The sequence below is a fragment of the Dermochelys coriacea genome, chromosome 4, assembly GCF_009764565.3.
Source record: "Dermochelys coriacea isolate rDerCor1 chromosome 4, rDerCor1.pri.v4, whole genome shotgun sequence".
Lineage (NCBI taxonomy): Eukaryota > Metazoa > Chordata > Testudines > Dermochelyidae > Dermochelys > Dermochelys coriacea.
Window position 1 is genome coordinate 14682793 of NC_050071.1, and position 22329 is coordinate 14705121.

The 22329-nt window shown below is 44.9% G+C and overlaps 1 protein-coding gene across 8 annotated transcripts in view; it reads right to left on the reverse strand.

Annotated features, from left to right (window-relative positions):
• Window positions 1-6207: 6207 nt before the first annotated feature.
• Window positions 6208-22329, reverse strand: part of CCNI (cyclin I) — a 51197-nt gene continuing 35075 nt past the window's right edge. For 5 of the 8 annotated variants that reach the window (XM_038400699.2, XM_038400696.2, XM_043513673.1 and 2 more), the window contains exons 3-7: window positions 16899-17033; window positions 11004-11078; window positions 10694-10834; window positions 8823-9053; window positions 6208-7255 (exon numbers count right to left, since the gene is read on the reverse strand). In XM_038400699.2, coding sequence (XP_038256627.1) covers window positions 6797-7255; window positions 8823-9053; window positions 10694-10834; window positions 11004-11078; window positions 16899-17033 — 1041 coding nt within the window. In that variant the 3' untranslated portion in view covers window positions 6208-6796. The remainder of the gene's footprint in view (window positions 7256-8822; window positions 9054-10693; window positions 10835-11003; window positions 11079-16898; window positions 17034-22329) is intronic. The other 3 variants (XM_043513676.1, XM_043513674.1, XM_043513675.1) reach the window with 1 other exon arrangement.

Below are 22329 nucleotides of genomic sequence, written 5' to 3' on the forward strand. Positions count from 1 at the left end.
TTTGATTGACATCAGTATGCGTGTTATCACCACAACACTGCACTGTGGGAGACAATATACTTCATGAAGGGAGGGGGAATTTGGTTTTTAAATAAGGGATTTATACGGTTAACACAATAAATAAAAGGCAAGTATCCACGTAGGGAGAAGCAAAGATCATTTCCCTAGAGACCTTGGAGAAGTGGCAAAGGACTAGAGGATAATTGCTTTCCCCTTACATCTGTTTCCTCTGCTACCTCTACAAGACTAAGAGCCTGGGGTAGGCTGGATACGTGCAGAAGGAAATTGGGAAACATCTGGAGAGAATTATTTAAAATACTAGGATTCAAATCACCTAAAAGGCAGAGCCTACTTTATGCACACAGCTCACTGCTGCCATGTACACATGTGGTTGTCTACATCAGCACAAAGTAGGTGCACATCAGCAAGGAAGTGCCTACAGGAAGCACAAGGCACCAATGAATCAGGGCCTATAATTCTAGACACCATTGTCTGTTCCCTCTCCACCTGCATGTTCAGTGCCAGACTCAACTGTAGCCCTGTTCAGTCCTGCTGCACCATCCTAGCAAGACGGCTCCTTGGTATGAGAGCAGCTGTCCTTTTCATTCTTCAGACAACTTCAAGGCACCTTTGCAGCCTGAAGCATTTGGCTTTGTAAACTCACAGGGCTGCCATATAATTATGGTTAAAGTGGCACAGCACCATGTTGCCCTCTGGATAACACACATTCACACCAAGTCAAAATAATCTCCGGGTTTCACGTCCCCAAAAAATTCAAAATAGAGTAACAGCCACATCAGCCACAAGAGGGAGGCAGAGGCTGCAAAAGACGACTTACCTGACTCAGCCGACTGCTTGTGTACTCCAGGGCAGTGGTTCCCAAACTTTAACAACCCGCGAACCCCCTCCTAAAAATGAGTATTTCCAGGGATTTTCTCCCTTGCCTCAGCATAAAATTATAAAAGCAGTGATCTTGGAAATATAAAATCTGTTTTTATGACATGCTTATTACACACTTGATCATTATTTTTATTACATTACGAAAACGACAACACTCTTCCAAGATCTCACTTTTGTAGTTGGTATCACCGTTGATTAAGTCCGTTATAAGACAAGGTTCCTATCAGAGGCACCAGTAGAAGAAAGGGGTGTAGGGGCAAAGCCCCCATACACCCAGGGGGGGCCACTGCTGGAAAAGTGGAAGGGCCCCCACAGGGGCCACTGGAAAAAAGGGGAGGTACCCATGGGGGGAGATGCCAATGCAGGGGCAGCACGTGACCCTCATCAGCCCCCCCCCCCCACTCTGGCACTTCTGGCTCCTAAGGACTATCAGATGTGGAACAGCATGAAGGTATTTAACAAGCCAACTCAAAGAGTTCCTCCTACACAAGCATTCAGTTCTTGAGCAGTCCAGGCAAACAACGCACAGTACAACAAAGCTTAAAACTTGTTCTTCATCATAATTAAAAAAAAAAAAAACACTAGCTGCCTATTTAATTTTAAAAACAGCAAAAAAACCCACCTCCCTTTCCATTTTGTACAAGAGTCTTGAAGTTTAAATCACCTCAGTGTGATAGATGCTGCTTGCTTTGATCTGCTTAGTTCTTGGAAGTCCCCAAGGCTCCAGGCTGCTGGCCCCATGCTGCCCCGGGTCCTGAGGGACAGCTCTGTGGGCCATTAGGGAATTTCCCCCCGGCCCGAAAACCCCGTAACATTTCATGAATTTCGTTTTGGGAACCACCGGTCTAGGGTCAGGGTATGTTGAACACGGCAATTGGTGGTGTGATTGCAAGGCAGGCCCATGCTGACTCTCATTGAGCTCGTTCCGCTAGCCCTAGCAGTAAAGATGCAGTAATGTGGGCTGTCCAAGCGTGCCCAGACCCTGGGACTTTAGCCCACACCTCTGCATCGTTGCTATTAGTCTTAGCAGGCTAGCTAGATTAACATTCCTATGGGTATGACTACCTGAGCTACAATCACCCCTCTGACTGCCCTGGAGACATACCCGCAGCCCTGCACTCCCTCCTGCAGCTGGCCGGTCCCGGGGCGGGGGGAGGAGGGAGAGGAGAGAACAGGACACTTCAGCAAAGGAAGGATTGCAGGATCCAGCTCAACCCTAGGAGCAGCTCACTACAGCCATGCTGGCAGGGAGCCGGGGGCCAAGCTGCGGAGGACTCTGAGCAGACACACAGGCACTGGACCTCCATGGAGCTGACCCTGACCCCAGCAGCCTTTGTGGGCCACAGTCCTGAGAGCAGGGGAACCTCATGGAGTTTCCTGACCTCTATGCTAGTGGGCCCAATAGGGGCACAGTCCAACCCTATGAAACACTGACAGCCTGTCCTTATAATTCCCTGTGCTCAGCCAGAAGAGCAGAGGCTACACATCACAAACACTTTAGCATTTCCTTAACTTACAGTAGGTGGAAGACCTGATGAAGTCCATGGGCTTTATTTAAGCATGCGTTTCCAGATGGGCTTTCCAAAAGAGCACATGTCCCCTTGGCAACCCTTGGGCTTTGTACTCCTAAGTCAGTTAGGTGCTTCTCAAAAGTCACAGCCCAGCTGCTTCACTGAATCAGGGTCATTAAATTCTTGAGCCAAAGAACAGGGATCTGCGCTCAGCCCAAGAAAGCAAGGCAGTTTAATTCAGGAGTTAATATCGAACACAGCTCTGTGCACAGATACTTAGGGTCACTAGTTCAGCATTTCCCTGCTGTTAAGTTACACGAACGTATGTCTTTTCAGAATATCGTGCCATTCAGACTAGCTGGTCCAGAATTGCCCTGCCCAACTGGCACAGAACTGTTTTCCATGTGCAAACCAGAGAACTCTACAACGGCGCCTGCTAACCACTACATTTAATTTTGCCTTCCCTACAGTGAAAATTGACTCTGTCTTGAGTAGACATTTTTACAAATTGAAAACTCTGTTCTCCGTCACCCAAGAGCAGAAACGCCTAAGGCAACATGCTTTGTAAGGAAAAAAATATCAGTGGCTCTTTTACTTAAATAATCACCAACATTTTTAGAATTCTTAAGTATTCTGGGCATTGCCAATTTATCCAATCAGAGAATATGGCCCATAGCCTCATCACTAAACTGAGGGGGATTTTAATATAGATTTGATAAAACAATGTGTTCAAATGATTAAATTTAAAACACACAATGCTTCACCTGCCACCCCTCCAACAAAATTATACAATCCTGAAAAATAGTGCTGTGAAAAGACCAGTCCTAAGGAGATAGACTGGGAAAGCATCTATCACTGTGGCTTTTTGGGCTGGGATTTGCGAAGGTGTTTAGGAGAATTAGGTGTCCAATTCCCAGTGATATCCCTAACTCCCTTAGGTTCCTCCAACAGTCCCAGCCATTGTTAGCCTAAAGTTTGGCTGCTCAGCAAGGCACCCCCGTAACTCCTGTTTTTCAGAAAGTGCTGAGCACCCCCAGTTCCCAATGGTCTCTGGCTGGAGCTGCTGGGTGCTCTGAACCTTTGAAAATCAGGCCACTGAGTAGCTTCAATAATAATAAAGTTTAGCTCATTGACAGCATTTTTCTATCAGTAGATCTTAAAGGAGGTCAATGCCATCAGCCCTATTTTACCTATGGGGAAATAGAGGCACAAAACAAGGCAATGATTTGCTCAGGGTCACCCAATAGGCTAGTGGCAGAGCCAGGAACCAAACCCAGCTCTCCCGAAGCCACACTAGATTTTAAGCCCCCATTTTTGAAAATCTTGGCCGTAAAAGGCACAGACTGAAAAAGCCTGAATCGTATTGCTGCAGAAAGATTCACCCGGCTTCAAATAAACCATTGCTTATTACCAGTATTCTAACACACACGGACGAGCCAGTGGGGAAGAACTGGGCGCAGGGGGATTGGGAGAAGCTCAACAGGGCCGAGTCTATGACTACTTCTACACTTACAGCAACATGTAAAGGACATCCGCTGCATACCCCCCCAGCATCAGTATAAAGAGCGGTGTAGACAGTGAGGCATTGCTTAGGCAAGTAAAGACACATCAGAACCACGGCTCTCAAGCAAGGCCTGCCGAATCTACATTGCAATTTGTACTTTTCGTTTACTTTTACTTTGCTTTTCACTGTGGCACAGAGCGACACACACCCTACATGGTGCCGCCAATGTAGACAAAGTCTATACTGAAGCATTCTCTACACTGTCAATATTTAACTTACTTTGTAATCATATAGTGCCCTGGCTGGCTCTGAACAATTTGTATCTATAGGAGTCTCAACCACACAGTAACCACGGCAGCTAGCAATATGCATTCCCCCTCCCTGCTCTGCGCAGAGCCTGGCACCCTCCCAGGTGGCATTCTCTCACCACTCTGCCTCTTTAGCTTGTCAATTTGGTTTCTGGACTCCACATCGCCTTTTCCAAGTTGTTGGGTGTTTGTCAAGCGTCTGGCAGCATCGAGAAACAGCAACAAGTGTATTTCGGCCCCTTCACATCCTCCATCTATTGGCTCTGTAAACCATTTCCCCAAGGCTCCACAAATCAGTAAAAGGTCATGGGAAGAGAATGAGGTGGCTAAGAAATCAAGAGAAGCCAATCGATAAAAAGGGTGTCCTAAGGCCCAATCCCAAAGGCTGTATTGACAGGTGTGCCAATATGGAATCTGCTCCTATTCAGCCTCTTGGAAAGATGTGAGACACCTTCGGCCTTGCATTTAAGGGACAATCCACGGCACATTGAGAGCACGTCATGTTTCTCTCTGGCAACTTCTTTTGGAAGCCTCAACAAGATGCTTTTGGTGGTTCTCAAGACAATTACATCCAGCTAGGTAAGGGCTTATCTACACTGGCCAGCTTTGGGAACTCACCCACAACTGCAGCTGCACCAATGCTAGCATTCATGTTGACTGGCCACCGGCATTCTTACCTCTGTCCCAGCAAGGCCTGCTCAGAGAGGGCATGTGTCCAGAAGGAGCGCATTAGTTCCAAAGCAGCTGAGAAGTCCAGGAGAGCAAGGATGGACTAAAGACCTTGAGATGTGGCCCAAGAGTAGGTTATTAGAAACCTCATTTTCAATGGAGAGGAGAAAGGGGAATCCAGATTGGAGCTGGTACAGAGAAACTTGAGTCAATAGCTGTAAACAGCTTGTTCAATGAGTTTGGAGGGGAAGAAAAGAAGGAAGATGGTAGTTAGAGGGGCAGATGTGGTTGGGAGAGAAACATCTGATAATGGAATAGACAGGATTGCACCTGTATTTGGAGAGAAAGGAACCAGAGGGTGGGAGGGTAAGGAACAACAAGAGGGAGGGTCTGAGGAGTAAAGATGAAGGAGGAATGGATGGAATAAAATCCAGGTGGCATGTGGCTGCAGTTAGCATCCTGGATTCTTGGCAGCTCTGAAAAAAAAATCAGGACTATAGTGTATTAAAACATACGCTTCCTTTTCTCTCAGGTGCCCTGCTTGGAAGAGTCCACTTGGCAGAGGCTTGTCAGCATTGCTGCAGCCCCAGCATAACACTCACCTTTGTCCAGTGCAAAAAGCGAAAGCAAAAAACAACTCACAAATTAAAGGACAACTTTTTTTTTTTATTGCTACCAGAAGGCTTTCATCAGTACAATGGCTCTGAACACCATGCGTTCTTCAGGGCTGCAGAGAGAGCCAAGGATCCAGGACAGGTCTTTCTGAGAAATAGGTATTAAACATTTAAAAAGACAAGCTTTTAAAGGTTTGTTTTTTGTTTTTTTAAACTTTTGGTTAAAAAAGTTACATAAACACAAAACTTGGGGTATTTTGTGGCTTATAATTACACACGTTCCAAAACTCAGAATCACAGAACTGTCCCAGCACCTAAATGACCAGCATTGATCTCATGCTAAAATTTATAAACATATGAATCAAAAATCAATTGCAGAATTTATGGTTTGCATTTGACGCACACATTAATTTAATCTTTTGTGAGCACCTACCAGAGAGCTGATTGACTGCAAAAATCTTTGTGGGTGTGTGACAAAAAACAATATTTTAGTTAAATTGGCCTAACATTTGACTGCTTTCACTTTTTAAAATCAAAACCACAATCACTTAGTTTCTAATCACAATGACTTCTTACTTGTGTAAAACACTAAACACAGTCTCCCTCTTGCTACCTGAATGCTTTTCTATAGCATGTTCACACTGTTCTGGCTTTTTAAATGCGGGGCAGTTTGCAAACACTGTAGGATTTTTTTTTCCCCCCCAAATCTTTTATTTAAAGCCAGTTTGAAATATTCTTACATTAAGACACCAAAGTGGCTAATGAAATAAAGAAGGATTTTTGGTTAAGGAAAAAAAAAAAAAATCTGTGGTGAAGGTCAGAGTACAGAGAATCATACACAAGACTTGCAGAGTGTTAAAGGAAGAGCAAGCAGGAAGAGGAAATCAGAACAGAAAGAAATGGGATGGCTGAAAAACCTGGAACAATTTTGCACAATCAATGTGAGCTCTTGGACATGGATGATGGATTATAATACACAGTAGCAGACAAACAGGGGAACCAATGACACTAGAAAGAAAGAAAAAAATTTTTTTTGCTACTTTTTTTGTTTTTTGGGTCTTTTGTAGATTTTTTATACTTTTTTGTGTTTTTAAGTGCTTAAATAATAGTTGAACTATAATTAGTCACATAAAGGGGGGGGAAATCTTAAAAAAAAAAAAAAGGTTTTCATGGCTCTCTTCACTTCAGCCTGATGAGATACAGCTTCTTTCCCAACCCCCTCCCACATCATAGCCCGATTTTGCATGGTTTAAAAAGTAGCTTTCCTCTGAACGCTTGCGCAGGCGGTAGCTACATAACAGAGACCGGCTGTAAAGGTGGGCAAGGGGAACGGTTGCCCTCTTGCCTCGACACATCAGCACCACAAACAGACCCCACGTTTTCTAGCGCCACCACTTCTGGAGCACTATCTTCATTGTAGAGCCGCTTGATTCCATCGTAGAAGTCATCCACTTCCATCTCTTCCACTTTGCGTTTGGTGGAGGCTTGCTTGCACCCAGGGGGAGCTGGCAGACACTGATAGAATCCGGCTGTACCTTTGATTGGCACTTCTGGTCGGCTGTTGTCCTTGGAGAATTCTGGCCCTGGGACAGAGGAGGAGTTGAATCTGAACGCTCCTCTGTTACAGGTCACAAGGGTATGCTTGAGGGGACTGTAGACGTATACAGAATTGGGTGGCAGAGCAGACTGCAGAGTGGAAAGGTGACGGGCCACAAGCTCCCGACAGTGGATCAGCTGGGAGCTGTCCATCTAGATTGAAGAAACAGACACAGGCATTGCAAAACCAGGTGAGTCACTGCAATTCTGGCTCTCTACACAAGTCTATTGTCCACATACCTAGCTCTTTCTTGTTTTTGTGCTGAATATAGGGAAGTGATCACTTTAGTGGGGAAAATTATTGTGCTTAAAGGTCAAGATTTTTCATAACTGCCAAGACATTTGGACACCTGGTTCCCATTACAATTCATGGGAATTGGGTGTCCAATTCCCCTAAGTGGCTTTGCAAATGTCATCCAAAATGTTTATCAATGGCCTGTGTGTTCCTACTTCTTACATATCTATCTGTATGCAGCAGAAAAAAAATTAACCCTTCCACAGAGCCTTCCTAGTTAGGACAATGTATTTAAGTGTGCTATAACCACCTTCATCTCCGGCGTATCAAGGGAATATTTCATACCTTCCCTTGTTACACTGGCAACAATGATTGCATCCTTCTGGTTAGTTTAACCCTTTGAGGCCAGGCCAGTTGGGCATTCTCTGCTGTAAACAATTTTGATTTGTACATTAGCTCATGCATTAGGCTCCCTCTATCAAGAAGCGAACATACTGATCGTCAAACAATGCAAAGTATTTGCAGAGATATGTCTCAAAGACTCAACCCTTAAGGCTGTAGCCTGAGCATCTTTGCAAAACACAGAAACACCACCCCTCCACCACCCTCCCCACCTCTCCCAAAAAAGAGAAAACAAAAAATCCCAACCACAAAACCTTGCATCCAAAACTCAGAGGCTGGGAATCAGACAGCTCTCGAGGCCTTATCCATACCACAGTGCTCACAGAAAAAATGCTATTTTCAATCCTATTTCAGTTACAGATCCAGAGCATAGCTCCACTGAGGTCGATACAGTTACAACCAGCTAAAGATTTGTGCCATAAAATCAGATCAGCCAAAGTCTAGGCTTATTTCCACTTTCTAATCTGGGGGCTCAGTTCTACTCATGCCCATTTGACACGATGGGGGATATCCTTTGATTTATACCAGCATAAGCAAGAGAGCAATCAGCCCCCCAGTCTGTCTCTGTGCCATGGAGATATATCATTAAAGGTACATGTATATTCTTGTAACTTGCCTATTACTTGACTCAACTTTTATTGAAGGGGTGTGTTACACTGACTGCAGCAACAACTACTATACTGGTGTCAAAGATTTCCTGGCGCCTAGGGACACAAATCAACTTGAACGAACAAGAAGTAGGTCTCTGTTCATCTTCCGTAAGGCGGGGAGAGATGGCATGCAAGAGACATGACAGGAGAGGAAAAACTGCCTGTTCTGCTGAATTTCAATCCATTCAGCTCTCTCCATTAGCTTGATGATTCACTTCCTGGCCTATGGCTAACCCAAGTGATTATCAATTGCCAGCTGCCAGAGTAATGGTCACAAGACGAGAGCGGTTTCATAACCACAGCGGCTGTTTAGTGCAGACCATCAGCTTCTCCTCCTCCTCCTTTCAGCGGCTGTCCCAGAAACACGGGACCTTTCTCCTACCCAGAATGCCAGTTAGCTGGGATGTCCAGAAGACCTCTGCCCGGCCCTCACCTGTGCTTTCTGGAGCAGTTCAATGATGAGCGCGAGCCAATCAGGAATCAGCTTCTCCAGTTCCAGACTGATGATGGCCAGCGCCAGCATGGACCCCTTGAACTGCAGCAGCTGGTAACAGGCCATACAGTGCAGTAACTGCTTGGTGAGAACAGCCACATGCTGAGATGGGTTCATCTTGGGCAGGACGGTAAGTAACTGAGGCCTGGTTGACACAGCAACTGCATGGAACTGAGGAAAAAAGATAAGTAAACCAGTCAGTATGTTACTGAGAGAGTTTAGCACACTGCTTCATGAGCACATGCAAAGGCACAAGCAGCCATTCGCTCCTGAGCCTTGGGGGTTCAAGTGGGCTATGTTATTCCAAACAGCTCACATGGAATAAGAAAAGGAGTACTTGTGGCACCTCAGAGACTAACAAATTTATTAGAGCATAAGCTTTCATGAGCTACAGCTCACTTCATCGGATGCGCTGTAGCTCACGAAAGCTTATGCTCTAATAAATTTGTTAATCTCTAAGGTGCCACAAGTACTCCTTTTCTTTTTGCAAATACAGACTAACACGGCTGCTACTCTGAAACCTGTGACTCACATGGAATGAGATTCCCCCCCCCGCAACCCACAGATCTCCAATCCCATGCTCTGCTTCACCCCAGCCAGGCACTGCCCCCTTAAGCAGACAGCTCTGCGAGGAGTGGGAAGCCTCATGCAGGGTTGAGACAGGGCCAGGGGATGCACACTGTCCCCTCGTTGGCCCTTCGGCGATACCCCAGAAAAGGTACACAACCAGGGGAGCTTGTCCATGGTGGGGACTACCTTGTAAGGGGTGGGGGAGCAGGGTCCCAGGGCAGCCATGGCCAGGGGGAGTCCTGGATGGAGCAGTTCTATAGGCACAGTGCTGCCCGGGAGGAGCACTAAGCCCCTGTATGGATGGTCCTGCCTTCTTCCTGAACTGCAGGCTCAATGGTTCAATTGGCCATGGACAAACAGGGCTCTCTCCTGGGATGAAACCTCTGAGGAGAGGTTCTGTGAGGGCACACAAAGTTTTCCTGCCCACTATCCCCCTGCCATGGGTTTCACCACACGAAAGGGCTCTCTGGCCCGAGTTGTTAACAGGTAAACCAAAACTTGCGTCAGTTGAGGACACACTGAAGCACATTTCACATCCACCAGTTATGTGTCCCTTCCCTCCCCCCCGCCACTCCTTAATGCCTTTGTGTTCTATTGTTGTCTTGCTTTGATCCTGGAGCAGATATACTGGCAATTAACATTTAAGGGCAAGATTTTCAAGAGGGACTAATGATTTTGGGTGCTCAACTCAAGACATAGGGACAGAACTGGAAGAGACCCTCTGTGTCACCAAGTCCAGTCTTGTGCTACCACAGGCAAACCCATCAGATAATCCTGTTCATAAACTTATCAAGCTCCATCTTAAAATTAGCTGGAGGATGTTTGCCCCCACTACTCCTTTTGGAAGGCTGTTCCAGGAACACACTCTTCTGATGGTTAGAAACCTTCTAATTTCCAGCCTGAATTTATACATGGCCAGTTTATACCTTAAAGGGGCCTGATTTTCAGAGGATGCGAGCTCAGCACATTCTGAAAATCAGGCACCTTTAAAGTGTCTAAAATTGGTCCCCAAAAAAATCACTAGTCACTTTTGAAAGTCTGTCTAGATTTTTGTTTAGGCCAAGCCTATGAACACACGGCCAAAACCTAGAATCCTTATCTACCCCAGCAGTAGGGATTTTTGCCCAAGTAAAATCTGAGTAAGTCCCTCAAGATTTGGCAAATACTCACATTCATACCAATGAACCGTAAAAACAAACAAGGACAAGCACCGGAAAGAAGGTAACTAGTAACATATTTACAATATGAAGGAAATCCAGTGGCGTAGCCATGTGAAGATCCCAGTGCAGTTTATCCAGAATAATCTTCTCCATTCTGCGAATTTCAGCTGGAGAACAGCCGCAAAAGCTGTCTCTGGCCAACACCTTCAGTACTGGAACCCTCTGCAGAAACAGATGATAAACAGAAAGAAAAGAAAAGCAAGAACTATCGTCAGTCTCAAAAGAAGTTTCCTTCCCGTCCTGGCCAGCCATCTCCCCCTGCTCAAGCGACCAAAGAATTAGAAGAGCATTAAATTTAAAGTAGATGCTAGGCCTTTGGAGAAAATATTACCTCATCTTCCTCAACGGTTTTGGCAGCAAGGAAGAAGCAGCTGATCGCAATACAATTCAAGTACTTTGGACGGGCCTAGGAAAGAGAAAAAAGTCAGAGTGAGTACAATGCAGAAACGGATTTGTGACCCTTTGGCTCTAACTCCCTTGCCCTGTGATCTCAGGATGCCAAAACAATGCAGACAGGATCAATGGGCCAACCTCCAACTCCACTGCTACTATTGTGAGCCACAGAAAGGAAAAATCCATACTCCATTATATGAGGCAGGATGGAAGTCAGTCAGCCCCAGCGTCCTAACTGGCATCCATGAGCGCATCACTGGAGAGGAGCGCTTGTTTTTCTCTAGTGGGAGCAGTGGTACTGAAAGGAGGTAAACACTAGGTTGACTTCGTCCGCAGGACAAACTCCAGAAGTTCCACTGCTGCAAGGAGCTCAGGCCGATTTTCCAACCAGCTGCGGATCAGGCCAGAGAAGAACATGGGTTAGACGTGACAAAGGAAGAAGAAAAGCTGAGGCGTTGACATTGTATCTCGTCAGAAATAAACACCGAGAGAATTATGTTTTACAGCAGCAGTTCTCAAACGAGGGTAGCCGAGCCCTTTCCAGTGAAATGTTTTGGGGTAAGCAAGCAGTGGAGCGCAGGGAGAGGTGGTGACTAGGAGAGACTCTAGGGTGACCAAACAGCAAGTGTGAAAAAATCGGGAGAGGGCGTGTTAATAGCTGTTTATTATAAGACAAAGCCCCTAATATTGAGACGGTCCCCGATAATATTGGGACATCCAGTCACCCTAAGAGAACCTCTCTTGCAGAGTGACTACAACGAAGAACCTTGTTATGGGCCCCAATTCTGCAAATGCACTTAAGCATGTGCTTAACTTTAGGCACATAGGTAGTCAACTGAAATCAACAGAACTCATGGGTGTGCTTCAAGCTAAGCACGTGCTTAAAAGTTTGGCTGAATTGGGACTTTAGTGGCTATATTAACGTGATTCAGGACTTTGTTTCCCGTACCAGTGAAGCAGGAGAGCGAGAAAGGAAGATGCATCCCTCTATTTTGTATGCACAGAGTACAGTATTCAGTCCTGTGAAAACCAGGAGCAATGTCTGTGCACAAACTGAACAGCACAATTATGTCCTCTCCCCACCAGCCTCTTCCAAACATCTAGCTAACAATTTCTCTCAAGCTGTCTGTATTGTCAAAAATTTAAATGTCCTTGTGGAACATGGAACCGAAAGAAGCCGCAGGGCAAGGAAGAGAGATAAATAGGTAAAAGCCCTGCAGAGAACACAAAATCAGTTTTTAACCTAGAGCACTTCCGAGATTAATTCCAAGCGGATTAATTCCAGCAGACAGAATGGAGCTACAAGGCAGTTCTAAGGCCTGATCCTGCAATCCACACTCTAGGTCCCTAACAGTCATCATGACTCCTCCCAGCATGGATCGAGGGGGAAGGGATGCAGGATCAAGGATAAACACAGCCTCTAATAGGTTCCAGTTCCTGTTACACAAAAGAAATCGCTGATCCCCAGGGACTTTGGCTTCTACTGGCGAGGCACCAGGAGGTTTGAATTAAATAGCTGTATAAAATAGCTGTTTCAACGTGTCCAGGTACTGCTGACAGTGAGGAGAACAATGTCCCTGAAGATGAATCTGTGGTTTGTTCTACATGCCCACACAAGGAAATAAGGCTGGGTGGAAGTACCCACTCCACAGGTGATCGTGTAGGAGGAAGGAGCGGCCTCCCCGGGCCCACAAGTGGGGGGAGTCTTGATTCAGCCCCTCTCCCACACAGCACAGCTCAGTCAGCATAGAGCAGGAAGTAACCTGCACAAGGTAAACGGCTGGCACCAATAATTTTCCCTTGGTGCAAGTGGGGAAAAACCAGGCAGCAGAGTCTCCCAGAGTTCCCTGGTCTGCTCCAAGGGCATCACAACGACATACTGCCCCTTAGTCAGGGCCCTGGGTAACTCCCTCCTGAGAGCGCTCAGTGAGTAACCCCTAAATCCACAGCATCCTTCCACACACTGTACAGCACCTACTGTCACCCGACACTACTTGAATCAGTTACACTAGTAAATGCAGCCAGGACGGAGATAAAATCTATTCATTTCTACTAAAAACCTAGGTCCCTTTCATGGTAGGCAGGCAAATCCTCTCCAACTAATATTAACTTACGAAAATGGAGAGAAGAACCCAAAGCCTTTATCCCACATCAGTCAGCCAGCTCTGTAAGAGACCAACAGCTAATCTCCTGGAAAATCTCTCTAACTGCCATCTTCATCAGGAAACCAGATTCTACTCCCATCTTGGCTAGAGATTCACTGCAAGACCTTGGCCAAATCACTTAGGGCCACTGACTTCAACAGGCTTTGGATCAGGCTGACAATCAATTCATGCCTCAGTTTCCCCATCTATACAAATAGGGACAAAATTTTATTGCATTACAGGGGTGTGGCAAGGCATAGTTAAAGATGTTAAGTGCTTTGACATCTCTGGATGGAAGTGGCTGGAGAAGGGCGCATTGGAGCAAGAGGAAAGGATTTGTGAGAAACAGTAAATTTAATTAGTTGTGCTAAAGACAAATCCCTGCATGCAGAAAACTGAAAAGGAGCTGCTGCAGATAGCTTTGTAGGAGAGTTTCAATGTTTATTGAAAAATTCCCCCATAAAATCCTGCATTATTGTAATAGAAATTATCCCCTGCTACTCCTCCTGTCCTCACCCCCGACATCATCAGAGTCCCTTTGTGAGACAGTATTAAAATACAGTCACACTGCTCTGGCTCCCACACCACTCTCTCTGTGCTCCCTCTTTATTGGCAACTGCCACACAGTTAAACCAAGAATAATTATGTTGAGGATTAATTATTTAGTGCAGTGATCTACAGCAAAAGCCACTGCTGGTATGTGAATGAACCAGAGCATGGCTGGGCAATAGGACGGGACATAGAACAGTTTGAACTATTTCAAGGCACATTCAAGTTCAAGGAAAGCTATTAGTATAACAATCCCAGGCTGTGGCTAAGATTCTCCCTTCACACTACTGTACATCGGGACTAACCCCATGTCAATGGAGTTACCCTTTTGTAAATCCGGTTTAAAGGCAGGGAGAATAAGGCCCAGTTTATTTGCAGTAGGGAGAGAAAAAGGACATGTTTAAAACGAACAATGCTATACCTGGGGGGGGGGGGGAACAAACATTAACTGAAACTCCTCCCCAAACTGCTTTCAGTGTTTTCTATTGTCACCACTCCTTGAAGTACAGAATGGAGTTTTTTAGTCCTAGTCTATGCCACTTCATTTCACAGTAGTAGCCTCTATAGAGCAGTCAGAGCCTTTGACTGCTACAGAAATACTGAAAAAATCACCATTTCCTAAGGGCATTAGCTATTTAGGGGTTTCAATCATACATTTTCTATCTGTTCAACATCTGACCCCATCACTGAGATGTCATAATGGTTAGGTCACGATTTCTTTAAAAACAAAACTTTTCAGTGTCTTGCAGTTTAAGCACTAACAATAGTTCACCATATCCAAGACTTAGAGTACCTCCAGAGAGCAGATGTTAAAACATTGCCATGGCAGCACTTTACAGTGGCTGTGTAGTTGCAGCTCCAACGCTGGGCGAGGGGAAGGGCTCCCAGCAAAGGTGCACTGCCATTTTACAGCACTGAAACTGGCAGCGCTCGGGGGGGGGGGTGTTTTTTCACACCCCAGAGCGAAGAAAGTTTCAGCGCTGTAAAGTGGCAGTGTAGACACGGCCTTACTGGAAGATCCAATTTGTACTTTAGTGAGGCAAGCTATGTTAACGATGTAATCACAGGGGTAAAATTTTAAACTCCTCTGACCTCTATTTTAGCAATGTTTGTAACAGGATTAAAAAGCTCACAAAGAGAGGAGACTGACCATTTAATGAGAACCGATCTTAACAGAGCAAACAGAATAAAGGATTATATTAGCCAAAGGCAAGACTGCCAGATTCTAGAACTCAAGGCCAGGGGGACATGTTTCTCCACTACCCTGCACCTTGTGCAGTCACTTACAGAGGGTGTAAAGCCTCTGCAGAGCACTTACCATTTCAATTTGGTGGCATTTTAGACCCACTTTGCATTTACTCTGCAAGCTGTAAGTGACTGCAACAGGGTTGGGCAGGACAGCAGAGACTCGGGGGCCGAGAGTTATGGTACCATGTATGCCCCAAAGGCTGATATTTAAAATATTTTAATCAGTTGTGTGGAATTTTATTCCTTAAACCACTGTGTTCACCATACTCTTTTGAGCACACGCACAGCTCCACTACAATAGACAATACGGCAGGCCTGTTTGGACTGCCACTCCTTCCTTTATAGCCTTCACTGATAATCTCCTGGATTTCTTTTTATTATAATTATTTATATTATTGCAGCACTCTTGGAGCCCTAGCTGTGGGCCAGGACCCCACGGTATTAGGTGCTCTCTTTTGCCCTACCATCTTCATATAGCCCTCTCTCCCAGACCCACCCCTTGATGCTCGGCCCATTGACTTCAATCAGGCTCCTGACATTGAAAGTCTCCACACTTCCCTCCCTGCCTCCTACCTGTGTCACCCTGCTCCTGAAGCCCTTTCTGTCACACTGCTTTCTTTCCCTAGCCTGGCTCCAGCCTTCCCAAACATTCTTCTATCACCTCAGACTCCAGGAAATTATTTTGGGGAGGTTCTCTAGCCTGTGTTATACAGGAGGTCAAACTAAACGATCACAATGCTGCCTCGGATTCTATGAATCCTGTTCCTTGCCATACTTCTGGCTAAGCCACGGCCATCCCACTACGTCCCTAGCCCCTAGGCAACAGCAATTTCAGGTGATACAAACAAAACGAACGCAGACCTACCCAATGTCTGAGTTAAATATTATAGAAACACAGATCCTCCGTGTCATGCCATAGGATGTACGAGTATGGAAAGGGCTTACCACAAAAGCAGTTGCATTTCAGAATTTATTTAGTTTAACAAGCTTTTTTGTATATTTTAAGCTAGATATTTCAGATTTCTATGTAGATCCTTCCCCTTCCCGCCCCCCCCACCTTCCCAGGGGCAATATTTGGCTACAGCTTGGAAGACAAGTGCCTAGGTGAGGCTAATTCAACATTTAAACCAGGTTAGCAGAGACAGCATGAACATGGACAGCTTCTAGAGACGTGGAGTGATTATCTCCTCTCTTTGGTTAAACTGATGAGCTGCAGCATGTCAATGGAAGCTGGCAGAACAGGGAAGAGAGCAAGTATTCCTGACACGGATATGCACTTGGCCAGATTCTCAGTTGAGGTAAGCTGGCATGTCTCCACTGTAATCAATGCAACCATGTTGATTTGCATCAGGTGAATATCTGTCCCATTAACTAAAAAAGGAAACTGGTCCAGAAAGCCATCTATTTACCTAGGGAGGTGGTAGAATCTCCTTCCTTAGAGGTTTTTAAGGTCAGGCTTGACAAAGCCCTGGCTGGGATGATTTAACTGGGACTTGGTCCTGCTTTGAGCAGGGGGTTGGACTAGATGACCTTCTGGGGTCCCTTCCAACCCTGATATTCTATGATTCTATGATTCTATGATTCTATTATTTGTATGACTGTAGCACCTAGGTGCCCTAGTCAGAGACCAGGCCCATTGTGCTCTCATGATAACAGGGGGTTTCCACAGACCCAGCTGCACTGTTCAGGCATAGTCAGGAAGAGATATACTGAAGACACTAATCTCGGTCAGCATCTGAAATCTAAGGCATCATGCAGTGTGTAAAGCGGAAGTACACACTTTCATACACTGAGCCTGCTTGGATTTGGCCCAGCAGCAAGGAGAGTCACTTCCAAAGCCATGAGCTGGTGGTATAAATCCACTGGAGGATACAGATCATGAAATTATTTACCTTTACCGTGGCTAAAAACCGGTCCAAGAGACTGACGGCCAGGGCAAGTGTTTCTGGATAAAGGTGGAACTGGTACTTGAGTTTGGCCAGCCACTGAATCACCTCATCCCGCTGTGCTGGAGAAATGGCTATATCCTGTTGGAGGGGAAAAAAACAAAAACAAAAAACAAGCTGTACTCACAGCCAGAACCTGAAGGCTGAGTGAATTGAGAGAAGGCAAATATTAACATATGCAGAAACAAAGCCCTATGTGCTTGTTCAAGGGATGGGGGACCAGAGGGATGCTTTTAACACAGACTGAAGCCATTTTCTATGTTTGCACCTGGGGTGCTTCGTGGTCATATTGACTCCTCCTGACCTGATTTGCGGGTGCACCCATGGAGTCAGAAGTCTAGCAGGCTGAAGCAAAAATGTAGGATCTACTTTTAGAAATGTGGCCCCGTAACACAGCTGTCTAAACGTAGGTGTATGAAAATGGGAAAGCTTCAATCAGATAGTGTTATGGCTGAAAAGGCTATGTTAGATGATGCTAGTCTCATGTTTAACAAAAAAATATTACATAAAGAAAAATGCACTATCCAAGTGAAGATGCAATTCAATATGAAACCTGTTCTTTATGGTAACCACAGGACACATCCTGTATAATACTGAGCACCCTCTGCGCTGACCTGAGTCAGGAGTAGGAATCAAGAGCATTCAGCAACTTGCAGGATCAAGCCCTCGGACCTTATCCAAGCTGACCTATGAGAGACACCTATGCCTGAAGTGACCCCCTCTACTACAACAGGGGTCCCCCCATAAGGATCTTAGGATTCAGTCCTATTTAAATTCCAAGAGAATATTTCCACCACCAACCATAAACTCTGTACCATCTTGTTTGTGGGGCTTGTGGTTTTTAGTGTGTTTAGGGCAGTGGTTCCCAAATTTTAACAACCTGTGAACCCTTTCACTAAAATGTCAAGTCTCACAAACCCTCTCCTAAAAATGAATATTTCCAGGAATTTTCTCCTTTACCCAAGTATAAATTGTAAAAGCAGTGATCTTGGAAATATAAAATTTGGTTTTATGACATGCTTATTACACACTTATTAATTATTTATCATTACAGTATTTTTATTGCATTATGAAAACGGCAACACTCTTCCAAGATCTCACTTTTGTAGCTTGTATCACTTTGAATAAGCCTGTTGTAAGACAAGGCTCCTCTATTTCATCAAGGAGTATCAGATGTGAAACAGCATGAAGGTATTTAAGAAGCCAACTCAGAGTTCCTCCTACACCAGCATTCAGGTCTTGAGCAGTCCAGGCAAACAATGCAAGGTACAACAAAACTTAAACTTCTTCATAATAATTTTAAAAACAATATGAGCCGCCTATTTAATTTTAAAAACAGCAAAAAATATCCACCTCCCTTTCCATTTCTTATAAGGAGTCTTGAAGTTTAAATCTCCTCTGTGTAACAGAATCATAGAATATCAGGTTCGAAGGGACTCAGGAGATCATCTAGTCCAACCCCCTGTTCAAAGCAGGACCAATCCCCAATTTTTGCCCCAGATCCCTAAATGGCCCCCTCAAGGAGTGAACTCACAACCCTGAGTTTAGCAGGCCAATGTTCAAACCACTGAGTTATCCCTCCCCCAATAATGATATGCTTGCTTTGATCTGCTTAGCTCTTGGAAGTCTTGGAGCTCTGTCAGGCATTAGGAAATCCCCCCCCCCCCCCCCCGCCCCGAGAACCCTCTGTAACATTTTGCAAACCCCAGTTTGGGAACCACTGGTCTAAGGAACAGCCTTTTCTGACTGATCTAAACAGTAATACCTCTTCTAGCCTAGTTTAGACTTAACCAAAGAAAACCCAAAACTGAACACACACAGCCTTCTGTGCGTCACTGAAATGTGATTTGGAAGCTCAAGAGACCCACTGTGCAGCTCCCACTGTGAAAGAGAAGACAAAGTGTGCTCCCATGAAAGTTACTGAAGTTCCACCAACTTGGAGAACATAGTAAAGCCTGATTTTCCAAAAACCTCATGCATCTAAAAAAGGAGGCCATGCCCTCTGATACATATTCATTTCCTATTATCTGCACTGTTTATTATCTGAAATAATTTGATCCCTCCTTTCCAGGCAGATGACAGATGTGCCTGTAACTAAAAAGAACAATTATTGTTCAGCCTCACCGGAAGTGTCCCAGGAGAGATAGAATAACTATGTAATTCACAATTGTGTTCTTGTTGCAACAATGGTTCCTTGGGAACTGTCAAATACTCCTGGCCTCGTTTTAAAATATGCTCCAGAGAGTTGCCATGCTGCTGCAGCCCGTACTGGCAAGAGGGGTGAATTTTATGATCAATCTGGTCTTTTCCATCTCTAATTACTAAGACCTTCGTATTTTACATCTTACAGTATCTAAGCGAACGCATGATTTGGTAACATGTCAGGTGTAATTATCTCTTTGAGGAGGGGTGAGACTTGGAAGGGCATTTTAAGCTTAGCAAGCAAGTCTCCCCCTTTGAATGAATTTACCAATTACTGAGCTGGGTGGATTAAAAAAAACAAAACAAAAAAAACCACCACCACCTATTAAGAGACCAATCCCTTGCCATCCCTGATCATGTGAATTCTGAAAAACCTGAAACACTCTTACGTCTTTTGGCTGCAGCGGTGAAGCACCAACCCCTTGGGCATCAGCCATCTACAGTTCATTGTGTTCATACCACAAGATGAGATCGACCACAGTGTTAACCCATAGATCCCTAGTGTTTTCCAGAGCATCAGCAAACTGAAGGCATTAGGTAAATATATGGCCACAAGTTTAAGGTATAATAATCCACTCCTGTAATATTTACTCTAATATACATTGCCCTAATCAACATCTGGCAGATGTCCTAAGAATCAATGAAATCTTACTTTTGGCCTAACCACAGCAGGGTTATAAGATACATCCATGCTGTTTCTCCACCCCGCCACCGTCAATCTACTTCTCCAAATTCAAACCCAGCAACAGTGGAATCTGATTTTCAGAGGCATTGATTACCCACAGATTCCAATTGTCTGAGGCCCTGAGCCCAGGGTGAGAGGGGCAGCTGGACAGTCATTTATATATCAGTTTGTGCAACAGATTGCAAGCAGAATCTGAACTTCTGGAAAGGGAATCAGCAGAGTGTGGCATCCTACTGCAGTACTGAACCTCCCAGACCAAGTTTACTTTCCCAGAGGTGATCCAGCAGTTGTACTCATACATATGAATTCCTCATCACTGGAGGTTTTTAAGAACAGGTTAAACAAATACCTGTCAGGGATAGTCTAGGTTCACTTGGTTCTGCCTCAGCGCAGGGGGATGAACTAGATGACCTTTTAAGGTCCCTTCCAGCCCTGTATTTCTCTGATTCTGTAAAAAGAAAAGGAGTACTTGTGGCACCTTAGAGACTAACAAATTTATTAGAGCATAAGCTTTCGTGAGCTACAGCTCACTTCATCAGATGCATCCGATGAAGTGAGCTGTAGCTCACGAAAGCTTATGCTCTAATAAATTTGTTAGTCTCTAAGGTGCCACAAGTACTCCTTTTCTTTTTACAGAATACAGACTAACACGGCTGCTACTATTAAATCTGATTCTGTAATTCCAGTGGTCTGGACAACTGATCCACCACATAATTTCGGGGGGGGGGGGGGGCGGGGGAAGAGGATGAATTTTCTCCCCCCCATCTACCCAAGATACCCAAAGAGAATTGCCAGCAGATCAAGGAGGAGCTTTGCATTAAGCAAGGGGTCCATGAGGAGGGGTATGAGTACATCTGTGAGGTAGGGAAGCACTCTCATCAACATGAGGCAGGTAGCAATAGTGCTCAGGAGCGCTAAGCCCCAACCCCAGTGCTCTTTCTCTAGCCCACAAGGGCTCCTGGAACCAGCACTCCCACAACATCCTCGTAGCTTCCCTGTGTTTGTCAAGTTTTCTGCACTTTCTGGGTGGGAGTTTCGAAGAGTGACAAAGGGAGTTAGACAGCTGATTCCCACTGAAAGTCTGCCTTTGCAGGGGAAAAAACCCCTTACAAGTCTGGATGGAACTAGAGCACTCTGCAGCACTCCTGACCTAACTACTAACCAACCGAAAATCGTACAGCACATGGGTGAGGGGAAAGCTCAGCACTCTTAACTTACAAGGTCCTGATCCATTGCCTTCAAGCCTGGCTCCGGTTTTTTCAAAGATAATCACTAACACAAACAAATCAAGTCTGAACAAAACTGATTAAGACACTGGAACTAGACACGCACACAACTTTGCTAGCAGCATGCATGGGACGAGGGGTTTTTTGGTTTTGTTTTGTTTTTAAATTCAACATATGCTTACTGAACTCAAACACACATTTCACTGAAGATTTCAACAACCAAATTACCTATGGCCCCTGCCCAAGAATTGAAAGTCAGCCTCAAAAGATCTTGTTGGCTGAAGTCACAAGCAATGGAAAATGAGGGTTTATGGCTGAAGTTACACATCAACCTTAACTGCAGCAGTCACAGGCATTACCATTAAAAAACAAACATTCTGTTCTGCTTGTATGCGGAGCCCCATTTCCTCTTCTGCGATATTTACAGTACGTCTGCCTAACATCTGGAGGCATGTGGCTGTTCCCACTTCAACTCTAGTGATTGCAACTTGCTGAGCTAGAAGGGAAGCAGCCATCAGGTCTGCTTGTTCTGTCCTTGACAGCCCTTCACCCCTCAGTGCTGCTGCTAATGTGGTTTCAAAATGTGGAATCGGATGATGGTTGCCAAGGCACTGTGGGGCAAGAGAGAGCTAACAGCTTGCACAACAAAACACCACGCTGCTCTGAGTTGTTGTGGGTTGCTTTCCTTTTCAGCAGAAGACCGAAGAAGAAAACCAATTCAAAAAATAAAATAAAAATAAACACCACCACTGATGCAATAACTAATTTAGAGATCTGTTCTACTAACCAACGAGGCCTTCAAAAGGGATTAATGTATCTAATGTAATGCTGTCTATTCTATACACATCATTTCCTTTTTAAAAAACAAAGTTAATTTAATACAGCAAATATACAAGGGACCAACGTGATTATGCAGCCTCCTGCCTTAGATCTGGTCTACACAGTTTTTGTACTGATTTAACTATTTCACCGGGGGGGGGAGGGGGGATATTTACACTGAAACAGTTAAATCAATACATACCATCATATCACGTTTATACCAGTATCACTGTCGATGCTGGGGTTGTACCGATTTAACTATTCCAGTTTCAAATAGATATAGTGAAAGGGTGCCCAATCTACAGCCTGCGCGGGCTGTATACAGCCTACCGCAGCATTTCATAAAGCCTGTTTCAACACAATATATTAATAGTTGATTTATTAGCGTTTTGTCAGGTTTACATCATTTTAGTTAACACCACTGTGTAAATAAACAATACTGTAC